This window comes from Dreissena polymorpha, chromosome 2, assembly GCF_020536995.1.
Source record: "Dreissena polymorpha isolate Duluth1 chromosome 2, UMN_Dpol_1.0, whole genome shotgun sequence".
Lineage (NCBI taxonomy): Eukaryota > Metazoa > Mollusca > Bivalvia > Myida > Dreissenidae > Dreissena > Dreissena polymorpha.
In genome coordinates, this window is record NC_068356.1 from 145,258,698 (window position 1) to 145,284,902 (window position 26,205).

The 26,205-nt window shown below is 36.9% G+C and overlaps 2 protein-coding genes across 3 annotated transcripts in view; one reads left to right on the top strand and one right to left on the bottom strand.

The window, feature by feature from the left end:
- Positions 1-3,421: 3,421 nt before the first annotated feature.
- Positions 3,422-13,964, bottom strand: LOC127869334 (uncharacterized). Of its 2 annotated transcripts, none has more exons than XM_052411830.1 (3): positions 13,725-13,964; positions 11,320-11,714; positions 3,422-3,665 (listed from the first exon to the last, which is right to left on the bottom strand). In XM_052411830.1, the coding sequence occupies exons 1-3, from the start codon at positions 13,729-13,731 to the stop codon at positions 3,648-3,650; spliced, it is 420 nt and encodes a 139-aa protein (XP_052267790.1). In that variant the 5' UTR covers positions 13,732-13,964; the 3' UTR covers positions 3,422-3,647. The 2 variants fall into 2 exon arrangements, with proteins under 2 accessions (XP_052267790.1, XP_052267789.1); XM_052411829.1 differs by lacking the exon at positions 3,422-3,665 and adding an exon at positions 9,476-10,922.
- A 5,325-nt stretch (positions 13,965-19,289) lies between these two features.
- The window catches only part of LOC127869332 (uncharacterized), a 25,442-nt gene continuing 18,526 nt past the window's right edge, over positions 19,290-26,205 (top strand). Inside the window, exon 1 of the mRNA XM_052411825.1 lies at positions 19,290-19,525. Coding sequence (XP_052267785.1) covers positions 19,432-19,525 — 94 coding nt within the window. The 5' untranslated portion in view covers positions 19,290-19,431. The remainder of the gene's footprint in view (positions 19,526-26,205) is intronic.

Below are 26,205 nucleotides of genomic sequence, written 5' to 3' on the forward strand. Positions count from 1 at the left end.
GCAATGCAGCCAACAATCCCAGGTTACTGGACAGCCTCGTCCTTTCTTGTAGTAAGAAATGCCATAAAATATGATTATATTAAAAGACTGAAAAATGTAAATGGAGGACTAACGTCATGCTCTCATAAAAAATGAATTAAAATAAAGAAGACCAGGTCAATGCCATTGGCCTGATTTAGAAAGGGCGGGGTAGAACAATAAACCCATTAAAAACTAAAATAAAGGTTGTGTAAAAGCGACACAAATCCAACACAATTATTTGATTACATCAGGTTTGTGCAGAGATTACACATTTTTAAAAGAAAACAGTCACAAGACTGTATAATTAGGTGGGTGTTGGCTGCTCTCCCTCCCCCAATGACCTAGATTTTGTCAGTTATCTGACAATCTAGTAAGTATTTGGCGAGGGCAGAGAAGACCGGGCCCCTAGCTGCTCCCTTGGGGTCTAGCACGTTGGTAAGGTTAAAAACTAGTCCATGGGAGTGCAATGCAGCTTCGAGGTGGTCCCTCTGCGCCTTATGGTTAGGACAGTGTAGCAGCATGTGGGGCGCAGTGAGAGGTTCCTGACACCTAGGACATGCAGGGTCTATACCGAGGACATACTTTCCTGCGCCACCGGGTAATAGGGTGGTTCCCATCCTCAGGCGCGTGATGGCTCTGTCAAGCACAATGCTTGCTGAGTATCTGTCAGGCGGCCTGAGGGTTTTCGCAGGTCTAGTAAAAGTATGTCGACGGGAAGACAAATTGTCGGTCCGGAGATTCCACTCGCCCAAAACAAATTTCTTTGTCAGGGAGTAGATCTCAGAAGGTGCCAGGGGTTCCCCAACATCTACGGCCCCCCTCAAGAGGCCCTCTTTGGCCCCCCTGTCGGCCTGTTCATTCCCACTGATGTTGACATGTGCTGGACACCATACTAATGTGACCTTTAAAGATTTATCTAGGCACTGTTGATGAAGTTCCAAAATGCTAGCTAAAATATCAGGCCTAGATCTGCTATTTCTGTTTTTTATGGACTCAAGAGATGACATTGAGTCTGATAAAATAGCAGTTTTAGTAGGTTTATTGACCAATATCCAGCACAGAGAGAATTTAATTGCCAAAAGTTCTGCTGTAAAAATAGAGAGATTGTTGCTGAGCCTGTGCGTTTTACTAATGTTTTTTGAAGGGATTACAAAAGAGTTGGCTACCAAACCAGAGTTAGGGCATTTGGAGCCGTCAGTGTAGATTTTTAGATGCTCAGCATACATATTATCTATAAGAAAGAGAGCTTCTGACTTGATGAGTTGTGGCAAGTCAGTTTTCGTTATTTTATTAGAGAGTGATAGGTCAACATCAATGGGTCCAAGTGTCCAGGGGGGGGCCTTGGAGGGCCTCAGGTCTGCTACATGTACCTTGTCGAGACCGGCATCCTCAACCAGGGTCCTAATACTCGCACCAAAAGGTAGGGCGACATGCTTACGCTTAAGTATTTTCCCCTTGACGAAGGTGCCAGTCCCGACAAGTTTGTTTACGGGGTTTGAACCATGCCGAGACTTAACCCTGGCCCAGAAATTGAGGGACTGTTGTTTTCTACGCAAGTCAAGAGGTAACACACCGGCCTCCTCCTCTAGCAGTGCACCCGGTGTACAGTTTAGGGCTCTCAGAGCTATCCTTAGGGCCTTGTGTTGAATGGCATCAACCATTTTTAGGGCGTTTGGCTTAGCACATGCATAGATTTGGGCTCCATAATCTAGCTTTGGACGTATAAGGGACTTGTAGAGTGTTAAGAGGCTATTTTTATCTGATCCGAAACCTGTGCCTCTTAACATTCTCATTAAATTTAGGTCCCTTTCGCACCTTTCTGCCAAATATTTAAAGTGGTGAGTAAAGGTTAACTGTTTATCTAGGTACATACCTAGAAATTTCACCACTTTTTCAAAGATAATTTTGGTGCCGCCTAAATTTAAGTCCAAAGAGTGCTGAAATTGTTCGCCAAATAGTACTCCTACTGTTTTGGTTGGAGAAATTTTGAATCCCCATTCAATTGCCCATTTCCGTATGGAGTCTAAGCCTGCTTGAGCCCTCTTTTGCAGGCGTAACATGTTAGACCCCTTTAACCAAGTGCCTGAGTCATCGGCAAACTGGGAGATAACCATTCCTGAGTCTTTTACGGCATCAGGTAGACCGTTTACGATGAGGGAGAAATGATTAAAGCCAATCTGCAAAGCCTTTATATTGTAATTTGGGGATTTACTCATATAAAAGTGAGAAAAACATACTCCTTTAACTTCAAAGTGGACCATACTTTTAATTGGTTAAGTCATCATGCGGCGTTTACAATCAAACCTTTCATCAAAGAAAATGCCGACAACTACCGCGCGTGTCATTTTAGATGCACGACAAACAAATTGTTTAACAAATCGCCGACGGTCCTGTTGTCATAAAGGTGTTATTAGTCAACATTTTATCAAACAAAACGCCGACAAACACGTCCTTTATAATTATACACGTGTGAAAAAATTATGAACTAGTCTACTTTTGAAAAAAATTAATATTTTTTTATAACCTTTATCAATATTCATATCAAAAACATATACAAAAACATATTTCACGTCTTTGATATATATAAATAATTTACAGGAGGGTACGTGTTGACCAATTCGGGTACGAGTTGACTAGTGGGGGTACGAGTTGACCAAAAATCGGGTACGAGTTGACCAAATCGGGTACGAGTTGACCGAAGGTACGAGTTGACTTAGGTACGAGTTGACTAGCTCCCTGATAGTCATGTGACTTTGTATATACTGGAGTAGTATTTATGAAGTGTCGGGTAATAGGTCATGTTTACATCGGCCGCCATTTTGTTTTGTCTGCTAGAGGTGACAATAATCAGGGAATCATTGTTATGAATTCTTGAAGGTAGTTTGCTGGAAAACTTTATAGATAAATCATTCAATGATTGAACTGTTAGTCATTAGTTAAAACAAAATGTTTTTGTCATTTTAAGTGTTGCAATTTTAAGGTAATTGAACGTAATTTCTTAGGTGTTCGATAACTGGTTCGTCCACCATACATCTACTGCAATCGGGACTCCTCGGACAATTCCGCCATATCGGCGATCGTCGGTGTGGTGTAGCCCACTGTCCGATGCGTTCAGATTGACATCTACTGCAGCAGGGATCTATACACATGTAATAAACACAAAAAAAAGTTCACAAAACTCATCAACGGTTTTTATTGTCAACTATGAACGGTTTTACAGTCCTTCACGTTTTTCGACGACCTGGAGTGATACTAAATACTAAAAAACTATAATCACGATGCTTAGGACGAAATTAAAATATATATGCAATTTCCAGCTGTATGGACTAGTCTTTTATCGTGAGTTAAAGCCCTTTTAAGTTTTGTTTTCTACTTTTGAAATCACTAAATCTACTGTTTCAAGTCTAAAACAGCTCCTTTATTGTTTTCACCATGGCAAAACGCTCGACCGACGGTTCTCAAAGTCTAACATTCTGTCTTCCATTCGTAAACGACTTTCGTCCTGTGTTGCGTTTTGTCAAAATTTGTGCTGAAAGAGATTCGCCTGTTGCTATCGGCAACTTGTCTGGACACTATAACGGAGATTGCAGTGATGGCCCCCGATGAATAAAAGCCAGAATACTTCGCTAATTGTGTTTTTGCATCTGAAACAGAAATGTCTTTTTTTTAAACCAGAACTCTTCGCTCCTTATTCTTTGCACATGAAACAAGAAATATATTTAAAAAAATATATACGGCGTTAATTGTGTCTGGTGTTGATAACAGATAAAGAGTTGTATCAATGAGATCAAAGCAAGACAATGCCTTTTTCTGATCTGTTCTTAGCTGCTTCCCACGCAAATCAATTACGGGTTGTTGCGTTAGATTTTGTGGCTTATTTCGAATTATTAAATATTATTGATGTCATATAGTGTCTTTTTTGTTAGGTCCATCTTTGCTTACTACATGCCTAAGGAAGTTTACCCGATCTTTAAGGAATTGGTATTTTTTCTGGTGCTTACTGTAGAAAACTTCATCAATCCGTTCTTAGTGTTGTTCTTAGGTGTCACTTTAGATTATACAATCGTCAAGGAATATTACACATATATTAATGTTGAGTGGTCCTAAATAATCGTCCATCAGTCGCTGATATGTAGCGGGGCTAATCGTGAGTCCGAACGGCATTTTGTTGAATTCCCAGAATCCAAGATTCTCAACGGTAAATGTTGTTCTTTCCTTATGATTCTCCTGAACTTCGACATGGCGGTATCCTGACTTCATGTAAATTGTTCTTATATAACGGGCTCCATGTAATGAGTCTAGGACTTCTTCTATTCTTGGTAGAGCATAGCTATCTTTCACCGTACATGTGTATTCTCGTTCAATTTTCTATAATCTATATACAGAGTCTTAACTTTCCTGTCTTCTTCCTTACCAATACTACGAGCGATGCAAATGGTGATTTCGATGGTCTGACTATTCCACATGATACTAGCTGTTCTAAATGGGCTCTCACTTCATCAACCCTAGCCGGGGGTATTCTTCTATGCCATTGTTTGAATGGTGTTGGGTCAGTTCAGTCTATACGGTGTTTTATCTGGTTGCACATTCCAATGTCCATATCTGAAGTACTGAATATATCTCGAAGTTTTATCATTAATTCAAGCCTCATTTCTCTTCTTCTGTACATATGTTGCTTTCATCTACATTTAATGCATACATGTATATACAAATACATAACAAAACCGGACCGTACGCAGATCTTTAACACAGCTGTTGGACTGTCCTACGGCATTTCAAATCAGGACTTTTTTCAAAACGCTTTAAGATATTTATATGATATTTTGTGTGTGATTCAACCTACATAACTAACAAATGAAGTATGATTTTCTTTCTGGTTCATTGATTTTTTTGCGAAGTTATGGGCCATGGATTTAAGTTTTTTCTCGATTATAACCGTTTTCGGGGTTTTATTTTACGAAACGCTTTCGGATATAGAGCTAATTTTTATGCATCCTGCAGGGTGTCATGTAGAAGTCGGGCTGTCCGTCCGTCCGTCTGTCTATCAGGCATTTCATTGTCCGGACTTTTTTCTAAACGCTTTAAGATATTGACCTGACATTTGTTGTCCGAGTCTACCTAAATGACTCGCAGATGAAGTATGAGTTTCGTCCCGATCCATTTTTAGCGAAGTTAAAAGCCGTGGACTTTCACAAAGAAACTTACCGGTTACAATTAATGGCGATTATACATATCATCTCTCTACTTGCCTCCAGCATTATTTATTTGTTAGAATAATGGAAATGAAACGAAAACATTTAAGTAAACCGGTCATACACGAGTCATCCGTACATATTTGAAATATCTATACGCGCGTTATTAGAACAGACATGTTTTAGTGGGTTGTCGGACGTTGTTGTTCGACTCGATTGTTACTAGATAAATTCGCATGCTTAATAAATTGGTCAATATGGTGGAATAATTCTTATTAAATTAATCAAAACTAGTACATATCATGGTATTGTTGAAAACACATGAATAATCTATTATTGACATACCCTAATAGTATCGCCTATAATATCTTCATTTAAGGTATTTCTGGTCAAAATAAACTTGAAGATCACTTTGTTAATTTGATAGCGTTTATATAACGATTATTTTACTGACCACGAACTGACATCGATACCTTGATGAATGGAATGCAGTGAATTTAAGTGAGGTAACGATTATACTGTTTGAGCGACGGCTTGTTTAAAGATTTTACCTTTACATGTTTAACGATTAATGTAGAAAACAATTAAAAATACTTTGTCAAAACGAATTTCAGGATAGGAAGCAATAATACTTATATAATCTAAAATATACTACTGCCCAGAATGCAATATGGTTTTAATTACTAAATATAACAAAATAGCATTTAAGTGAAAACACTTTGGCGCTGACAATCTTCTAAATATACAGAGGCACAAACAAATTGAATTGATATCGAAAGTTAAGTGTCAAACTGCTCTGTCCCTCAAGCCTTTTCATCATCGACAAAATTGCCGCAGAGTGAACATGCAGTAAACATCGTTTCAAAACGCACTGCAGTATCCCTTTTCATACCATATACTTAAAAAAAATGGAAAGTCAATTGAATTACCTATTAATGTAAATGTGATAACTGTTTGTGGATTGCACGTTTTCTATTTCGAACAGATTCTGTCCTACTGGCGGGAACTTGTATATTTATATAATAATATATTGGGCGATTACAAAGGTCATCTAAGGTGAAAAGCTAGGTTAGATAGCTACGCCGAAAAAGTACTAACGTTACATGCACGTAAATTTTAAGTGTTGAGAGTAGATGCCAATAGTTATTAGAATTTAATCGATACAGTAATCCTTCATCTAATGCATGTTTTAAAATATTTAACTTTAATTTTGCGTGGACTTTATTGAAGGAAACAGGGAAACAGAGGGTAAAAGAAATGTAAGACGCTTTGATCCATAGTGTCCCGAACAAAACTTATAGATTAAATTATATACCCATTCTATGGTCGGTTGATATTTAGTGGAATTTATATTAATTAATATAAAAGTGTTTTTTTTATAAACGGTGTCATAGCCCATAATTAAGTCTGTGTAATAGTTCCATGACTAAGGGATCAATGAAACAATATAGTTTACGATTATTACCGTTATATTTTCGGCATAATAATTTGTATATGAACGACTATAATGTTTTAATAAACGTTTTTAATGAGTGTTTAGCTCCAAGGATTAACCTAATGCAAGGTTTGGCATAGTCTGGGTTCGTATTTACAAAAACATTCTTACATAAAACAACATGCACTTACTTCAGTTTGTATTGAATATATGCTCGCCAAGAAATATACATTAATTAACTATTCTGGATAAAAATAATTATCAAAATAGAGGTGATAAATGTTATGTTAGAATGAACGGAATAGAAAATGGCGTATTGTAAGATACGTCTTTACTTGTGAAAACATATCGTCCAATTCGCAGGAGGTCCGATTGTCGAAGTGTGTACACGTATACCAGGGCATTAACACCGAAAACCAATCTCGGCGCAGAGTTGTAGTTCCATGCTATCACATACACTTCTGCAGCAGGCATTAAAACACAAGAATTTTGTTCGAACCGAACAAACGCATTCAAAGTATATCAAATTGGAAATTTAAACACGAAGGTATATAACAATAAACAGAAATTTAAATCAATGATAAATCGGGCAGAAACCTGGTAGTTTCAATGAATCTTTCGCTAACTATTGTATTGCCAATTTTGAAGACAGAATCATTCCGCTCAATTTGCTTATGTAAACATATCGACACATCGAGCGATTGAAGTGCATTATTTCGACGGCAAACGTGCAATTAGTGAATTTACAAAAAGGTAACGGTAGGTTTTCTTGTATTTATTGAAAAAAATATAAGTGGGCCTCAATGTTATTTTTCTTGTCATATACGGGGCATGTAATGTATAAACAGTAAACTTAATCCAAGAGATCGAGCGTAAACAAGCATTCCGCTCATTAAAATGTTCGCCAAATTAAGACATGATTTTGAGAAATTTTACCAAAATGGGAAGAAAAAACAACAAAATTATCGACAAGCGTCTGAATCTATGATGTTACTATTACACTTTACCTACGTTTGTTGTTTATTTTTATTCCATTGTTCGCTGTTAACACTATTTTAAATTATGTTTGAGTTATTTTTCAAAGTTTAAACGCACGTGATGGAGGTATACATGTATACATAACAGCGTAATTTGTTTTATCATTTAAGGGTCACTGTCAATGGTTACAGTATGGATGAACGTGCGCATAATAAAATACATTTATTTCACGTTGACGTCATTGGCAAGTCACGACATCAGTGACTCACATCATCAGAAACAACCGTGCGTGTTCCGTTAAAACTGCATCCTACTAAAGGCAGAGGTGGAGGAGGCATTTCGAGGTCTGAAGGCAGGAAAATCTCCGGCAGTTGCCAATATTCCTTCCCAGCTGATTAAGCACGGGGCAAAGGCGACACACCAATATGCCACCGGATCTGAGAGGAGAAGGAGTGGCCGAAGGAGTGGACACACCAACGTGAGCTCGGTCACAACTTCAACGACTCTAAAAAATGGGCTTTGGAAGGTTCTGATGGGATTCAACATCGACTAAGGGCTGATGCAAGTCATTAAAGAACTCTACGAAAATGCGAGCAGCGCAGTCCTCTCAATGGGCAGATGCGTTACTTCTCCAGGGCATCCGTGGGTGTCCGGCGGTAAATTTTGCTTTGCCCCGCGTTGTGTAATTTTTTAATTGAGACGATAATGCATAACACCACCACACCTCTATCTCCATTGGTTGCAGACCCATCTCCAACTTGAGCTTCGCTGAAGACGTTTACCTCATGGAAGGCTTAGCAGTGAACTCAAATATCTCAGCACAAGGCTCTATGCAAGAGCAGTAGCATACGGGAATAGAGGTCAAATATTATGGTTAATACTACGAACAACACTAGTTCAGACACCACCATGAACGGCAAGAAGTTGGAAGAAGTGATCAGCTTCAAGTACTTGGAAGCAACCCTATCAAGGGATGGTACATGTACGGCATAGGTCCGAATACAAATTGCCATGGCGACCGCAGGCACGGCCATACCGAGCAGGCTGTGGACGAGAAGCTCCATCAGCTTCCCCACCAATTACAGGCTCACCAAGTCCCTAGTAGTTTCAATCATAGTGTGTGGCTGCGAGACCTGGACGCTTCACGCGGAAACAGAATGCAGGATACAAGCCTTTGAACACAAGTGTCTCCGACGACTGCTAATTTATGAGTTAATCCATGCAGTCCATGACAGACCCGAATGGCGGGGGGTCGCAGGGTCGTCGTCCCTCATTTCTCCAAAATGGCCGGGCCGGTTTAGGGAATGCTTACGGTGATGATGATGATGGTAGTGGTGATGCTGATGATAATGCTAACTTTCCGAAAATAAGTTTATTATATCATGTCGAATGATAAAATATTGAGGCTCCCCACTCTTTGATTCCGATACTTTTACTATTCTAGGGTGACGCCTGTGGCTACTTCAATAGCTATCACCCTTTTGAATATCTTTAAGCGGTTTTATTATTGTGCAAGGTATTTTCCTGTGGACATGTGTCAAGCAAATGAATAATCAAAATGATGGTTTCCATTCCATAAATCTAGCCAAACAGGGTCACCTGCGTATATATTTGAGCCGCGTTTACAAAAACGGGGCTTAATGCACGAACGTGAGGTGAGGTTTAAAGAAAAGTCTCTTTTAAAAGAAAATCCAGTCCCGGCGGAAAGTGTCGTCCCTGATTAGGTTGTGTGGACTGCACATGCATTCAGTCCTATATTTCCACAGCGCTACTTATTTATATGAAAAACACGTGTAACAATAAAAATATTACTGGTTATTTGTTTATTGCAAATAAATTTTACCCTAAGCTAAAAAGTGTACACTCAAACAACAAATGGTACATAATTAGTTTTGCTTACAAATATTTCTTATTGCTTATACAAACTATAGTATGACGATCTTTAAGAATACTCATAAAAAGTTGCACTTATAATATATTGTTCTGAATTGCAAGGTGAAAACACCAGCGTATTAAAATTTGTAAAAATCTCTTTTAAGTCAAACATATTCATTATATATTGCTCTAAATTAGTTATTAAATAAACCAAACAAATGGATATCAATCAATATTAACAAATATTGACATGCACAAAAGAAAGTATTAATTGAATTAAGGGCGTTTTTTAATCAATAGCCAAAAGCATGTACCACCGGTACTCACAAGCATAATCGTAAGTAAATGCCCTGTAGCGACTCTCGAATACACTGACTCAATTCTCGACATAAAAGAAGCCTGACATACGCTATCACAGATAGACAGATAAACAACCATCTCATACAAGTAATGCCTATGGAATCATAGTATTGATGCATAAACTCTCAGACTTTGTACAAATGTATTGTTTTGAGCATTCCAGTACAACCGACTCACCAACAAGAATTGGTGTATTGTAAGGTACATGATCGGTATGTCAATGCCAATCACACGAAATGGCGTTTTGCAATGTACATGTTTGGCGTGTCAAAGCCAACCACACGAACTACTGTATTGCAATGTACATGTACGGTATGTCAACGCCAACCACACGAAATGGTGTATTGCAATGTACATGAACGGTATGTCAACGCCAACCACACGAAATGGTGTATTGCAGTATACATGAACGGTATGTCAACGCCAACCACCAGAATTGGTGTATTGCAATGTACATGTACGGTATGTCAACGCCAACCACACGAAATGTTGTATTGCAATGTACATGTACGGTATGTAAACGCCAACCACATGAATTGTTGTATTGCTTTGTACATCTACGATAAATCAACGCCATCCACAAGAATTGGTGTATTGAAATGTACATGTACGGTATATCAACGTCATCCACACAAATTGGTGTATTGCAATGTACGTCTACGGTATATCAACGCCATCCACACGAATTGGTGTATTGCAATATACATGTACGGTATGTCAACGCCAACCACACGAATCGGTGTATTGCAATGTACATGTACGGTATATCAACTCCATCCACACGAATTGGTGTATTGAAATGTTCATGTACGGTATGTCAACGCCAACCACAAGCTACATCTCAATGTCGAACGACGCTTCTAAAAGTCTCGCATATTGTCTTGTATTCTTTGACGACCGGTATCTATTTTTTTGCGTTGAGACTCGTCTCATTTGCGCTGAACTTTGGAGCTTTACCTCTTTTAAGCATATTTCACCGCCATGATAATTGCTGTGATAACCCCTGCAAGGACCAGCACAAACACAACACCCCCGATGCATTTTATTAGTTCCCTTTGCATCTGAAAAAGGTACATGTACTTGTCTGTAAATCAGTTGTAAGGTTTGACCTCCATGATACCTGATACTATCATTGTTACAGTAATCCTTTCTCTAACGCATGATATAGAAAATAACAGGTATATCAGGCTCGACACGAATAAAATAACAGCTCGACAATGATCGTTATTTTATTCCAAGTCTCACCTGGGTACATTACAAAACGATCAGGTAGTAACCTGTTAATATATAACAAAACGATCAGACTGGTGTTAACTAGTCAGTACATGCAGGGGTAAAGGGGCGGTGAAACGCATTATATCAACTCGGAAAGCTAAGCGGAAAATTCATTTTCTAACACATGTTTTTAATTTGTCAGCTAAAGATGCGAACACCAAACTTATATATTGTTATATTTACCATATTGTGTTGTTGTGATGGTGTCAGTATCACCATGGGGCGACCGATGTACACGCTCGAGTCTCCAGGACAGCGCACCGCGTGATGTGAGACTAAGAACGGAGGGGGAAGGCCCGAGGAAATGGAGTAAGTGTCCATGTATCCGTTATTGGCGGGAAATATACCGTTCGTCGCGTGCATAAAAGAATCCTGAAAGTTCGCGTGTGCATAATTATTCTCGGTGAAATTGGCATAGCTGAATGCGGTGTCGCTAAAACCACTCGTTGTTCCGCTGTCACAGTTGTGGCTAAACCCTGAGTCGCATGTACTGCTAAAGCCCGCATCGCATGTGCTGCTACAACCTGTATCGCTAGTGCTGCTTATTCCAGTGTCACAGCAGCTACTTGTCCCCGAATCTGAAAAACAAAACACACATGGGCCGCGCTTTGTTAAAAGGGGGTTTAATGCATGTGCTTAAAGTGTCGCCCCAGATTAGCCGACGCAGTCCGCACAGGCTAATCAGGGACGACACTTAACGCATGAATTTAACTTTTGATAAGATAAGACTTTCTTGGAACGAAAAATATCATTAAAGCGGCAAGTGTCGTCCCTGATTAGCCACAGGCTAATCTGGATGAAACTTTGCGCACATTTATTTAACCCATTTTTCACAGAGCACGGTCCATATACATGTCAGAGAAGATGGATCGACATGGAGAAAATACTTATGTACATCAGTCCAGAAAAAAGTATAAAGTAAACGTATTATGGCGTGAAATTGATTGGAAACAGGTATTTATTATCGCTTATCCGACCGAACCTAATTGTACCGACCTTTGTTTTACTTTGTTTTGAAATATTCCAGGTTGAGAATGCGATTGTTCATTCGGTCATCTTCGCATAATAACATTCACCATGCTCAAAAGACTTCGCATAATAACATTCACCATGCTCAAAAGACTTCGCATAATAACATTCACCATGCTCAAAAGACTTCGCATAATAACATTCACCATGCTCAAAAGACTTCGCATAATAACATTCACCATGCTCAAAAGACTTCGCATAATAACATTCACCATGCTAAAAAGACTTCGCATAATAACATTCACCATGCTCAAAAGACTTCGCATAATAACATTCACCATGCTCAAAAGACTTCGCATAATAACATTCACCATGCTCAAAAGACTTCGCATAATAACATTCACCATGCTCAAAAGACTTCGCATAATAACATTCACCATGCTCAAAAGACTTCGCATAATAACATTCACCATGCTCAAAAGACTTCGCATAATAACATTCACCATGCTCAAAAGACGGGTTGCAAAGATAATTGGAAGAGTTCTACGATTGAACACACTTATTCAAGTCAGAATTAACTTGTGCATAGTTAAAGTAAACTGAAATATGAAAACGTCTGGCCGACTGAACTTACCTAAGATAACAAACAACTTATTGTTTTGGCCTACGCACACCTGCGATTGAAAACTGTATAGGTTGTTTAACCTTAATTACCGATCGTGTTAAGGCGAATATAGAAATAAAACACGAATTAAGCTATAAATGGGCCATGCTGTGTGAAAAGGGGGTTTTAATGCAAAGTGTCGTCACAGATTAGCTAATCAGGGACGACACTTTCCGCTGTTATGATATTTTTCGTTTACAGAAAGTCTCTTCTTCGCAAACTTTCAGTTTAGGCAGAAAGTGTCGTCCATGACACTTTACGCACATGCATTAAAGGTGCCTTTTCACAGATTTTGGCATTTTTTAACTTATTCATTAAATGCTTTATATCGATAAATGTAAACATTGGATCGTAAAAGCTCCGGTAAAAAATCAAGAATAAAATTAAAAAAAGGAAAAGAACATTGCTCGGACCAGGTTTCGAACCAGTGACCCCTGAAGTCCTGCCAGAGTCCTGAAGTAAAAACGCTTTAGCCTACTGAGCTATTCCGCCGAGTACACTCACTTAACGTATTTTATACCTTATATAAGCAATCTTCGTAGTTTCACAAAATTTAACGACAAAAACAGAACTCTCCAAATCATTCAATCGTTTCGCGTTGCAACGCTTTATAATTTTTAGGTTTTAAAATCGTCAAAAGATGCATATAATGGCTATATTAGACCATGGTAAATGTTCAGTATTACTGTTTCCTCACAAATATCATAACTAAAACGAAAATTTGCGAATCTGAAACAACTTTTTATAATTTTGTCAATTTATCAAAGCGTGAAAAGATCCCTCTAAACCCCATTTTCACAGAGCACGACTAAAGTATATTAAATAGTATCATCAGTGATACTCATACTCATAACAAAGCAAGTAATACATACTTGTTGTTCCTAAGTTAATACACTACCGACGATAACTGTATATACAAACATTGCAACCAATTCTAAACATTACTAACACTCACCATCCATTTTTGCTTTTAATATATTCCTTGAGTTATGTTACGAACAGTTCCTTTCCGTTATTCTTATAGAATGTTTATTTTGAAATGAGCACATATTCTAAATGTGTTTTTATATGTAATGCATTTAAACTATGGCTGATAAGGACATTTCGAAATGTAGCAAACATGCTGTTTACGACTCATATCGTGCATTATACCATGTCTGTAATGTCGGTCGATAGAGCAGACGATATTTCCTGTATCGTCTATCCCAAACATTACACTTTCAAAGTCGATTTAAACGGGTATTCCTTTCGCAGATCCTTATGCGCACGTGCTGCGTACGTACTTTTCATTGAAATTGTATTATTGTAAATACTGGAAGTTTGTTACAAACATTTTATATTAACCCATTTATGCCTAGCGTCTAATTAAAAGTCCTTTGCATACAGCGAAGACCCAGATGAGACGCCGCATGATGCGGCGTCTCATCAGAGTCTGCGCTGTTTGCTTAAAGGAATTTCTGTAACAAATATTCTAAATATAGAAATAAAATAATTAATAAATATACTAGACATCCCTAATTTTGGAAATAAATTGATCCAATTTAGAAGGATGGGAGAGTCCACTAGGCATAAATGGGTTAATAGAGGGCAGCTTTAGTTTCGATATATTATAATTATGTACAACACATTTTCCCCCCAAAATGCAGGTAAGTTCGAGGTAAATCTAAAGCTGCATTTTAACTCAGTTCATTTTATCGCCGGAAAACCTTACACTACTTTACATGCAGTTCACTGTATAATACCACAAAAGCGACCTTTTCTGTGAAAATGGCTCATGTTTATTACGATAATAAATAGAGATGCGAAACAGCGAAACTTATCTTACCGTACTTAATGAACAGTTCAATACATGTTCATTATGCTGAGTTGGTATGTGCTAAACTTACAACGAGACAGGGACCAACACCCAACTGGATACTGGTGAACAAATATTAAGCAAGTGTCGAATAACAATTGTGTTATAGATAATCAAGCTTTAGCGAATATCGAGTCAGTGTCAAATACCAAGATGGGTTTTGGTTATTCGAACGTCAGAGAATTTCGAGCCAGGGGTTGTGCCAGGGACACATAGCCAGCTGGTTATTGGGTAATCGAACTTTTGTGAACAGTAAGAATGCAATGCTTTGCTGGGGATTGATTATGTTCATCAAACTATGGCAAATATTTAGCCAGGGACTAATACCCAGCTGGGTAATGGGTATGCGAACTTAAACGATTGGCTTAACTTAACCGACATCGAGTCAGTTTCTACTACCAAGTTGGGCATCTACAATAATGCGAATATCGAGCCAAGGTTGAACACCCAGGTGGGTATTCCGTATTCGATCTTTAGCGAATATCGAGCCGGGATCGAATATCTAGCTGGGTATGTGGTATTCTAAATTGAGAAAGTGTCTAGTCAGGGACAAATCCCAGCTGGGCAATGGAATAGAAACTTAAATCACCGAGATAAGTAAACTTATTTACTACCTCGAGCTTAATAAAATTATATTTAACATCACTATTTATATTTATTTTACTTTTATTAAACATCATAACTACAGTCTTGCTAGTATTCACATTCATACCCTATTTGCTAAAATATTAATGAAATCTATCCATAAGACGCCGGAGTCCCGTTGCTGAGTAAGAGAATAAAAATGCAACGTGAATAATTTTATGTTGTCGACATTTACATATTTAGTAGAATTATTATACAAATAGTCATATACATCGTTTACGAACAATAATAATGGTGATAAAGGCTCACTCTGTTTAATTACAGTATGGCTATCAAATAATCCAGAAAGATAAAAGGCAGTTTTAATTTTGTGATAACACTGATTTTCTATTCGTGTGTTACTACACAATCTAAACGAAACACTACTCACTTTACTTATCTTATAAATTTAGATGACATATTATGCCGCAAAAGTTTGTACATAAGTCCGTCCCAATAAATGAGATCGAAGGCCTTAAAAATCTATAAAAGCACTATACAGCTGCCGGTTTTCTCGATACACGATTCCATTGACCAATGCATTTACAAAAATGCCCTCTATTGTACTCTTGTCGTTTCTTAAACCGAAGTATATCATTGTTTTCAAGCCATTCCCGCACTCGTGTGACTTGCAAAATTGAGAATATTTAAAAAAATATACTAGTCAGAGATATCCCCCTATAGTTATTAAACATCGTTCTTTTTTCATTTGTTAAGCACAGGAACAATAACGCATAACGGCCATGAATATGTAAATGAACTTGTCATGTAAATATAATTATATAATTTACATAGTACAGAAGATATAAGCTCCTTACGATCAATAAAAATCTCAGGAATAAGTTGATCAAACCCACCGCATTCCCCCGTTTTAGATCTATTGAGTTCATTACGTTGTCAATTGTACTTGTTAAGTCACTTTCAAGGATTTCCACGGAAACAGCGGCACTTTCTAATAATTTTGATAACTCTTCTTCAACCGTGGTCTTAGTGACTCCAAAGTGTCTTACCTCTTTCCAGACCAAGATTTATAGCAACCGCGATATATTTCGGACATGTATTATAAACAAACCGGTTATTTAAAGACGCATTTTTTTTATTTGTCAAAGTCAGATATTGGCGAATTAATGTGCTGACGTAAAAGTCTTTTTTTAATGACGAAATTTCGTGCTGGCGAAAATAAATGGTTTTACAGTATGTGCCAAATTTTTCTCGTTGTCACATGTTTAATGTACGCTTAGCAATTATTTTTGTTACATTGCTTTTCGGTACTAAAAAAACTGCCCTATTATCAGGCGAGCGATCAGCGAAAATAATCGTTTGGCCCGCCTGTAGCTACGACGCGCAACTTTACACTTGTTGTTAAACTATAGGCTCTTTTATTTCCGTCAAGGTATTTTTTTTAGAATTAAAATATGTTCTCGTTTGACATTATGCATTGAATGCGCAGTCATACAATAAATTTGCGAAATTTTCAATTCCATTTTAAACATTAAAATTAGAGCTAGTTATGTTATCGACATTTCTGTCATATTCGTGTAAATTGTTTCGCATACTGGTTAGGTATGTGACTTATCATCGTCGTAATACCAATTTATTTTTTATTGTAACTTTACTTTCCCAATAGACGCTTTATTAACCTTTAAGTTAAAAGAAATTTTAACAGCTCGGGAGGGTGGGGCCACCGTAGCTACAGCGTGAATGTCGATTATTCTACTTTTACCAAGTTGCATCCTCTTGCCTCAGCCACAACCAGCTTGACGACCGTTCTGCAGCTTGGCACAGTTTCTGGATAGTCCGCCACTTATCCCTGCCAGTAGTCTCGACTGCTGACATCATTCGACACACGGATTGAACGCAAAACGCTCTAGCGCCTTTTCTATGGGGAACAACCAAGTACGCCAGCTGCTTTGATTGCACGCTTCTTGAAGCTCTGTGTACTCGGCTTGTTTTCTCTCGTAGGCCTCCTCACATCTAGTGTACCATGGTACGGTTAACTCGATCACGACGAGTTATTTTCCTGCCTAGGACCACAGCACTATGTCGGACTTGAGGTTTTTCTGTATGATACTTGAGAAGACCAGCTTCTTGTCAAGGTCAGCCTTCATGCTCCATCCGATTGCGTGGTTTAGGATTGAGGTTTTCTGTGTCGACTTTCCTGTGCAGTTTCACCCGGTTAAACGGAGATGATTATATGTTGTCGCGAGGTACTACTGCGTTCCTTTTCCCCTTCTTTTTCAAGCATTTCAGCTACATCTCTGAGGACGTTGTCGTTACGCCATCTGTATCTTCCTTGTGACAGAGCTGTAGGGCAGCAAGAAAGAACATGTTCTAGAGTGCCGAGACGATCACAAATTATGCATTTCGGGTGGTTGGTATGAGTCCCTAACGGCAGAGCTTTGCGGGGGATGGTAGTAGGTCATATACTAACCTAAGGAGGTAGGAAAGACTTATGGATTCATACTTCCAGATGTCATCCCAGGTCACTTTTCTGTCTTGTGTGTTCCATGTTGATCATACTTCCCGTTTTCCAATTTCTACTGCTCTAGCTTGTCGCTTGTTTGTTTTTCTGCCCTCCTGACTTATGCCTGGATCATGGCGCGCCTCTCTTTCTTGTCTGATTGGCTCCACAGAAGTTTTTGTCGCTCCAATCTCCTGACGTCCGACAGCAGTCAATCCTACAATGACTCTGAGCGAAGTCTCAGCTTGACTGACCGTCTCTGTGGCCGACCATTTCCTACTGGTGCGGGTAACAACGTCTGCTTCTTGGATAAGCTCATCTGGAGTCTCTTAGGGTGCGTACAAGTCTTGTTTTGGCTGTCCTGAATTCCTCCGCCTATGGAGCTGTGTAGATCAACTGATGGGGATGGAACCATATGCATCGGCGAGGTCGAGCCAGGCGAATGTGAGTTTCTTCTTACTGGTGAGGTAGGTCGTAAGTCTTCTGGTGATGATAGCGAAGAAAGTCTTCCTTTCCATGTTTTACAGTGAAATGGTAGGAACTGGTCGATGTTTCCATACCTCTTGTTCCCGAGAGACATCGTGTGTTTTCTATAAGACGGAGAGTTCCTTAGTACTATGGGTTGACTCCTGACTGGGCTATTCCTTCGTCTCACCAGTCAAAGCGACTAAGCACAATATAACCATATGTCTGTTGGTCATATTAAGACTAAGTTCTCTATTACACCCATAGGATGCCATGCTTATTTAACAATCCGAAAACATTTCCACATTTGCGTTTACACACACTCTTAATAAACTTGTCAATTGTTTTTTTGTTGTTGCTGAAACTTGCGTTTAAAGTAACATTACTACTCAAAATCAACGAAACTTTCGAACAATATTTCCTAAAATAAACTTAACCAATTAAAAATCAGTGTTTCTTATGGAAATTGACGAAATTTAAACGCCAGATGTGGTCTGGTAAAAGAGATGTTTGTAGATACAAAATGCTCGTTTTTATTATTATTTTGCATATTCAATTTCATTTTAATTTCCCGCAACGATATATATTCATACGACACATGAACAATTACATGGTGTTCGTGTGTCGTATGAATAGATATATTCGCTGGAAATTAAAATGGAATTGTGTCACAAATAAATAAAAACGAGCATTTTGTATCTACAAAAATCTATAAATCATACCACATCTAGCGTTGTAATTGTGGCTATTGTTATAAGGAACACTGATTGTTTAGGTGTTAACTTTATTTTACGAAATACTTAACGAAATTTTCGTTGATTGTGAGCCGTATATAGGCTTTAAGAATTTAATAACTTAATGTTGAAAAGTGAGCTTTGCCCACTGTTATGCAATATCAAACAATTGTAGTGATTTCAGCGCTTTGTTTTTATCTTCTCAATGTTTCGTTATTATTACATATCAACAAGGACACGTCTCTTCATTATACTATATCTATACGGTTATTATCTAAGTCACATGAGCTTGCTTGTTATCTAATAGCAATTGTCAATTATAATACAACAATGTATTTGTACAAATTGATTGCGTTTAAATAAATTGATAAACAAGTACGTTGATAACTTATATTTCAAATGTCAAATATCGACGATCGTAAAGTTGGAAAGGCTGTAATCCGATGACAGTCAAGATACAATTTTTAATAAAACTTTACATTCATCGAGGACAATTCATCGCGAGTGAAAGTCTAATTGCGCAATGACTGTCATAAAAACTGTTTTGCTGGTATTCGTCTTGTGTATAGGATTAAGCTTTAGCTTTAATTATCCGTATGGCGATTGTACAGGTTTAGGTAAGAAAACATTGATTTTGAAGAATACTGGAGTGATTTTAGGTAAAAATTACATCATTCAATGTGAATATTTACATTATGACTGATGTTTATTCTAATATGCTTCATGATAATTCCAACATGCTTGTTATGTATTCGTTTATAATTGATGATTGTTGCAAACTGTTTGATGATTATCCAATGTGTGTGTGTTCATTATTCCTGATTCATGATTGAATCACACAATATTTCACTCTCATAAATGTGTACTTATATATTGTAACAAACGTGATTAAACTGCACCAGTCACGATGAAACCAGTCATAATCGTTTAGCCACTAAGCGTCATTAACAACGGCAGTTACAACAGACAGTAAGCAGATGCAACTAATCTCGCCGGGTATGCGGATACTTTGATAACGGATGGCACTTCGATACCAGATAACAACAAAGGCACGCGCGAGAGTTGAGTTCTTCAGCTTTTTTGCATTTATGTTCTGTTCATTTGGTTTTCAAATACTCAACATTGTTTCGTCGATTAATGGTATAGTACTTACTATTGCGGAGCAAAAAAGTCGTGAAAAAAAAACAGTGGATTATAAAAAAGAGAAAAAATTTCATCGATAATTGTCATAAATTCGATGATCAGTACGTATTTCAACAAAATAAAAATACTTGGAAATAAATCAAGAACGTGCCAACTAATCGAAATTTAAGATCCATTAATGTTACAACACGTTAAATTTTAGTTGAATAACGTATTTGAGGAAATTCAAATGTTTTAAGAGTCGGATTACAAATTTTCATGGACACTTCTTTTACCGATCATCTCAAAGACAATGGCACCTCGATTCCAGATAACTCGACACTTTTTACCAGATACAACACACTCTATAAATTATAGTGAATCAGAAATGCAGAATTCGCTGTGGAATACTGCTATAGTAAGCAGGCAATAAATACAAATGTATGTACTGACGTAAATTAAAAACGAATTACCGAAACATGTTCTTATCCCTTTGGAATATGATAATAAAAGGGAAAGGGAAGTGTAAAAGGAAGCATTTCCTATAAGTAGAGCTCAATATAAATGGAGTTTTCCAATCTCTTTTAAATTTTGTGGCTACGCATTAGTATCGTCTTCATAATGCGATTCAAATAAGCACCAATGACAAAGGATTTTATGAGGTGTATTGGCCGCTTTAAGACCCCTTGCTCCCCTTATCTAGAGTCCTGCTATAAGTTCAATTAAACACAGTCGTGTTGATCCACATGATCCGTTGTATTTACAATTCTCTTAATCTCAATTTACCTCTTAAAAACAAGATTATTATTTAGACAATTATTTTCGGTCGTCACTTGAAATATATTACTTCAGAAATAAGCATTTGAATCTTATTTAAAATTTGCACTTATAATATTAATTATATAAATTTATAGTAATAAGAATTTTGAAAACGAACAACGCAATTGTTTATATTTTGCATGTGTATGTAATTACGTTATGCATAGATTCCCAATGTGTCGGGATTGGCAATGCAAATTGATTCGCACTTCAAAATGTTTGGTAAGAATAGCCATAATGTACATAAATGCATTTCAGTTAGAAGATAAAACTCGGTTATCAGAGTGCCCAATTTGTTGAAAGTCTTTGTTATCCGAAGTGCCCTATATCGGGAATCAAAGTATCCACAACTTTATGAATACCACCTATCAAAACATGTTCTATCTTCGTTTATATTTCATTGAATACTATCCAAATTTCAGTGTTTGAAGCACACTGATTACTCTACATGCTGGAATATCAAACAAGTTTTTGCAATATTTCGAAGTAGTTTTATTTTGTTGAAATGTTTACTGTTCATCCAGTTTATGCTGTTTTCCGACCGAATTTTCTATTTTGTTGGGAAAAATCTACCTTTCTTCCGTGATGTTTTTCTTTACAATAGAAAAGGATACACCATTTATAAACTCGACCATGCGCCTTGTCTAAAAAACTAATCTTTATGATATAACTTTAAAAAAACCTGATGAACTTACCTCTCGCGCGTGGCTTTTGTTGTTATCTAGTATCGAAGTGCCATCTGTTATCAAAGTATCCGCATACCCAGCGTGTGAATGCAAGTTACCAAATTATAAAAGCAGGCGCGAGTTTATTTTCCGTTCATTGAATAAATTTCTTTTCGGAAAAAGAGAAAATATCCGAACCATTTGACTACTATACTGAATAAACTGAATTAGATCCATTTGTTTTATAATCTCTATTAAATAAAATACGTTTATTTTTGCCATTACGACCAGTACGCCTACTGGGTACACCATAAATTGACTGCCGTGAATGTTTTTGATATTTATAAGTAGCAGTTGCTACTCCATAAAATATACAAGTATTTTATTCAGGACTTAACGGAGCTCATATGTTGGAAGTATCACTGTATGGCCCATCCTAAGTTCAAATAATTACGGATAGCCAAATCCAAACCAATATCCCTCCGCCTTCGGCAGGGAAAACAATTATTCAATATGTTTGTAGCTACACGCAGATGAAAACAAATAATAATAGGCTAATCTAAAAGTAAAATAACACACTGAACATATAAGTCATAAAATATAGAGAGTGCTGAAATATTTCCCTACCTAAGTTAATAATTTACTTTACCATTCAAAATTAGAACCAACTAATTATGTCTAAAGGGGTGCAACTTCTGCCATAGAATACAATTTCCGTTATACGCCGCAATTTTCCGTAGTCGTCCGTAGCATTTCCGAACGACTGTCAAATGACATAATTGTATCATGTGTGATTGCATGATGCTTTGTGCTTCAATGAAACTCACATCTTGCCATCGCGTTGAATCAACATACACATAACCAGCATGCAATTTACGAATATGAATGTTGCATCTTTACGCAAAGTATGATACCATAAAACCCAATGTAAAAGACATTCGTAATCAGGAACGATGTGTCATCCAACATGAAAAGGTGTCTACATACAAACTGAAAGTACCATCAAGAATCATGACACAGTCATACAGAAGGATGTAATTTTTACCTATATACCGTTCCATAGGTAAAAGTATTAATGTATGACACGCGAATCATCGGTTTCTACTAAGATATATAGATCTACCATTCTTGCGTGATTTTTTTTCTTCCCAATAAAAGAGGATACACCATTTATAAACACGACCATGTGCATTGTCTAAACAACTAATCTTTAGGATATAACTTAAAAAAACCCTGGGAACTTACCTCTCGCGAGTGGCTTTTGTTGTTCTCTGTTATCGGAGTGCCATCTGTTATAAACGTATTTGCATTACCAGCGTGTAGATGCTTATATAATCCTGCGGATACTTTGATAACGGATGGCACTTCGATAACGGAGAACAACAAAAGCCACGCGCGAGAGTTGAGTTCTTCAGGTTTTTCGCATATATTTTCTGTTCATTGGGTTTTCGGACACGGAACATTTCTTAACCTATTATTGGTATAGCAATTCGTATGTCGAAGACATAAATTCGCGGAAAACGGTTGATTATATGAATACAGACGATAAAATTCCATCGTTAATCAGCATGAAGTAGATGATAAGTACATATTTCAAATAAATAAAAATACTTAGAAATAAATCAAGAACGCACTCACCAGTCGAATTACAATATCAATATTTCTTTTAATGTTACAGCATCTTAAATGTGTAGTTTATTGATGTATTTGAGGAATTTTCAAATTTTACAGAGTCGGATGCCACATGTTCATGGACACTTCTTTAGGCGATCATCTCAATTACAATTGCACTTTTGTTCCCGATTACCCGACACTTTTTCACAGATATAATACACAATTTTGAGTGAACCAGAAATGCAACATTCGCTGTTGAATACTGTTATAGAAAGCTTGTAATAATTAACAATTTCTGGACTGACGCAAATTAAAAAACGAATCACCGAAAATGTGCTTTGTTTGTCTTATCCCTTTGGAATATGAGCATGATTTTGTTTTTCATGGCATATTCAATTAAGACACGACATCGCGTGGATTAAAATCTGACCATTATAGCGTGAAGTTTCAATTTATTTTTCTTATATCGATTGTAACGTTGAAGAATATATACACTCCTGTCGATTGTCTTCTTCTTTGGTACTACACCGGTACTCTCGCCGGTCTACAACATATCATAGTGCCAGATATGTTAAGTCCCCATTGCCCTACGTGTCCGTTATCAAAGTAACTACAACATCATGCATTCCACCTTTTAAAACATGCTCTGTCTTCCCTCATATTTCATTGAACATTATCAAAATTTCAGTATTGTAAACACAGTAATAAATCGACATTCTGGAATAGAAACACCTTGATAAGAATAGTTACAATATAAACAAACGCATTTCAAGTAGAAGATAAAACTCCGATATCAGGGTGTGAAATTTGTTGAGAGTCTCCGTTATCCGACGAGCCCTTTATCGGGAATCAAATTTTCTACTAAATCATGCATACCTCGTATTAAAATATGCTCTATATTCTTTCGTATATTTCAGTGAGTACTATCAAAATTTCAGTATTTAAAGCAAAGTAATTACTCTACATGCTGGAATAGCAAACACTGTATTGCAATATTTCTTAGTATGTTTATTTGTTGAAATAGGTACAAATCATCCAGTTAATGCTGTTTTCATTATGAATGTTCTCATATTTTGGCAAAAATCTATCATTCTTCCTTAAAATTCTTCCTTCATAATACTATGGATATACCATTTATCAACTCCACCATGTACCGTGTCTCAAAAACAAATATTACGGATATAAATTAAAAAAAGACGTACTTATATTTCGCGCGTGGCTTTTGTTTTCCCTGTTATCGAAGTGCCATCCGTTATCAAAGTATTCGCATTACCAGCGTGTATATATCCACATTCGTAACGCACTTAGACGAGTTATATTTAATATTGCCTAATCACGCAATGTAACACTGAAGAAGCAAATATTTATGGGTATAAAGGATTTGTTACACATTTTAAAAATTATTAGGAGAACAATTACATCCGCTAGTCTATTATTTAAGGCGATTTCCCGATAACATTAACAATACAAGACGATACTTCCACGCGACATAAAACAATAAATAATAATTTAAAAAAATATAAATAATAAATTTGTTATTTGGTTTATTAAACATGTGGCTGAGACTGTAAGGCGTTACATTAAAAGTTGCTTGCTTCCACTAACCCGACCGACCCTATTGTTTGGGGCCGACCATCAATTTGATCAATATTCGTTATTGTTGAAAAGTTAAATTACATATAAGGAGAAAAAACTTTGAAAACTATTTAACAGATTTCTATCACGGAACATCTTTATTACAGTGGGACAATAATTGGTTAAAGAAAACAACGAGAGCGCCGACGGCGTTGAAAGTATGTTGGCAAGATACAAGGAAGTTCTGCTGAAGTAAATGTTAAAGGAACAGTTGACTGAATGAAAATATAAAAACCTTTCAAAAAGAATTTTTTAGAATAAACACATAAATGATACAAGAAGCCGTGAAATATTGCAAACCATCTTATATCAATCAGATAATCAGAAATATGTATCACAGGAGCTTGGTATTCGACGAGCAAGTAAATGCCCGGATGTAAATGTTATTTCTGATTGGCTAGACGTTTTTATCCCATCATCAGACATGCATTGTCGAAATAAACCACTGTGGAATATATTTTCCTTTATTTCGGCAATGCTGAAATATAGCTGTCACGCGCGGCGGACTCTTTTATCAGTCATGTGTGGAGGATGGTCATATTACTCGGAATCAACTATAAAGTAATCATTTTTAGTATAATCGAATCAGATTCAACAAAACCAACAATTTATTACCAAGATGTAGTATATTTTAAACACAAAATGCAACACAAACAGCAAAAGAACATTTTTTACAAATATTAAGTGCGCGTGCTCATGACGTCATTATTAACACTTCAAACGAAAAAAGTCATATTCTTTCCCGAAAAAGCTGCTGTTTTTTATTAGTTTATTCATTATTTCTTTAAAATCGGAGAAGTAGAGGTATGATAAACAGGAAAACATGTTAGTGCCTGATCTTTTTGTAATATATCAGGCTCGGCACGCAAAAATAATAAAACAATGTTTGCTTAAAATAACTTTGGGATTTTCCGTTTAGATCTATTTTCGTATTCTATTTTTGAAGAAATAATTGACGAATAAGAATATTGATCGGATAAATCGAATACTAGTTCGTTGCCGAATAAAGCGAAGTTTATTTTGCTCGGCCCAAAAATTTGAACCACTCGCCAAGGCTCGTGGTTCAGTTTTTCTAAGCCTCGCAAAATAAACTTCGCTTTATTCGGCACCGAGCTAGTATTCTCTATATTTTTCATCAGACGTGCATTTTGGAAATAAACAACTGTGGAATATATTCTTTCCCGATAAAGCTGCAGTTTTTTAGTATTTTTTTCATTATTTCTTTAAAATCGGGGACGTAGAGGTATGATAAACAGAAAAACAGGTTAGTTCCTGATCTTTTTGTAATATATCAGGCTCGGCAAATAATTAAACAATGTTTGCTTAAATAACTTTGGGATTTTCCGTGTAGTTCTATTTTCCTATTCTGTTTTTGTAAAGAAATAATTGACTACTAAGAAAATTGATGGGATAAATCCAAGGCTCGTGGTTCAGATTTTCTA

Excerpts from the sequence above, each read along its gene's own strand:
- LOC127869334 (XM_052411829.1), bottom strand. Across the intron at positions 10,923-11,319 it reads CATCACAACAACACAATATG|ATGCAAAGGGAACTAATAAA; the intron begins GTAAATATAACA and ends TACCTTTTTCAG.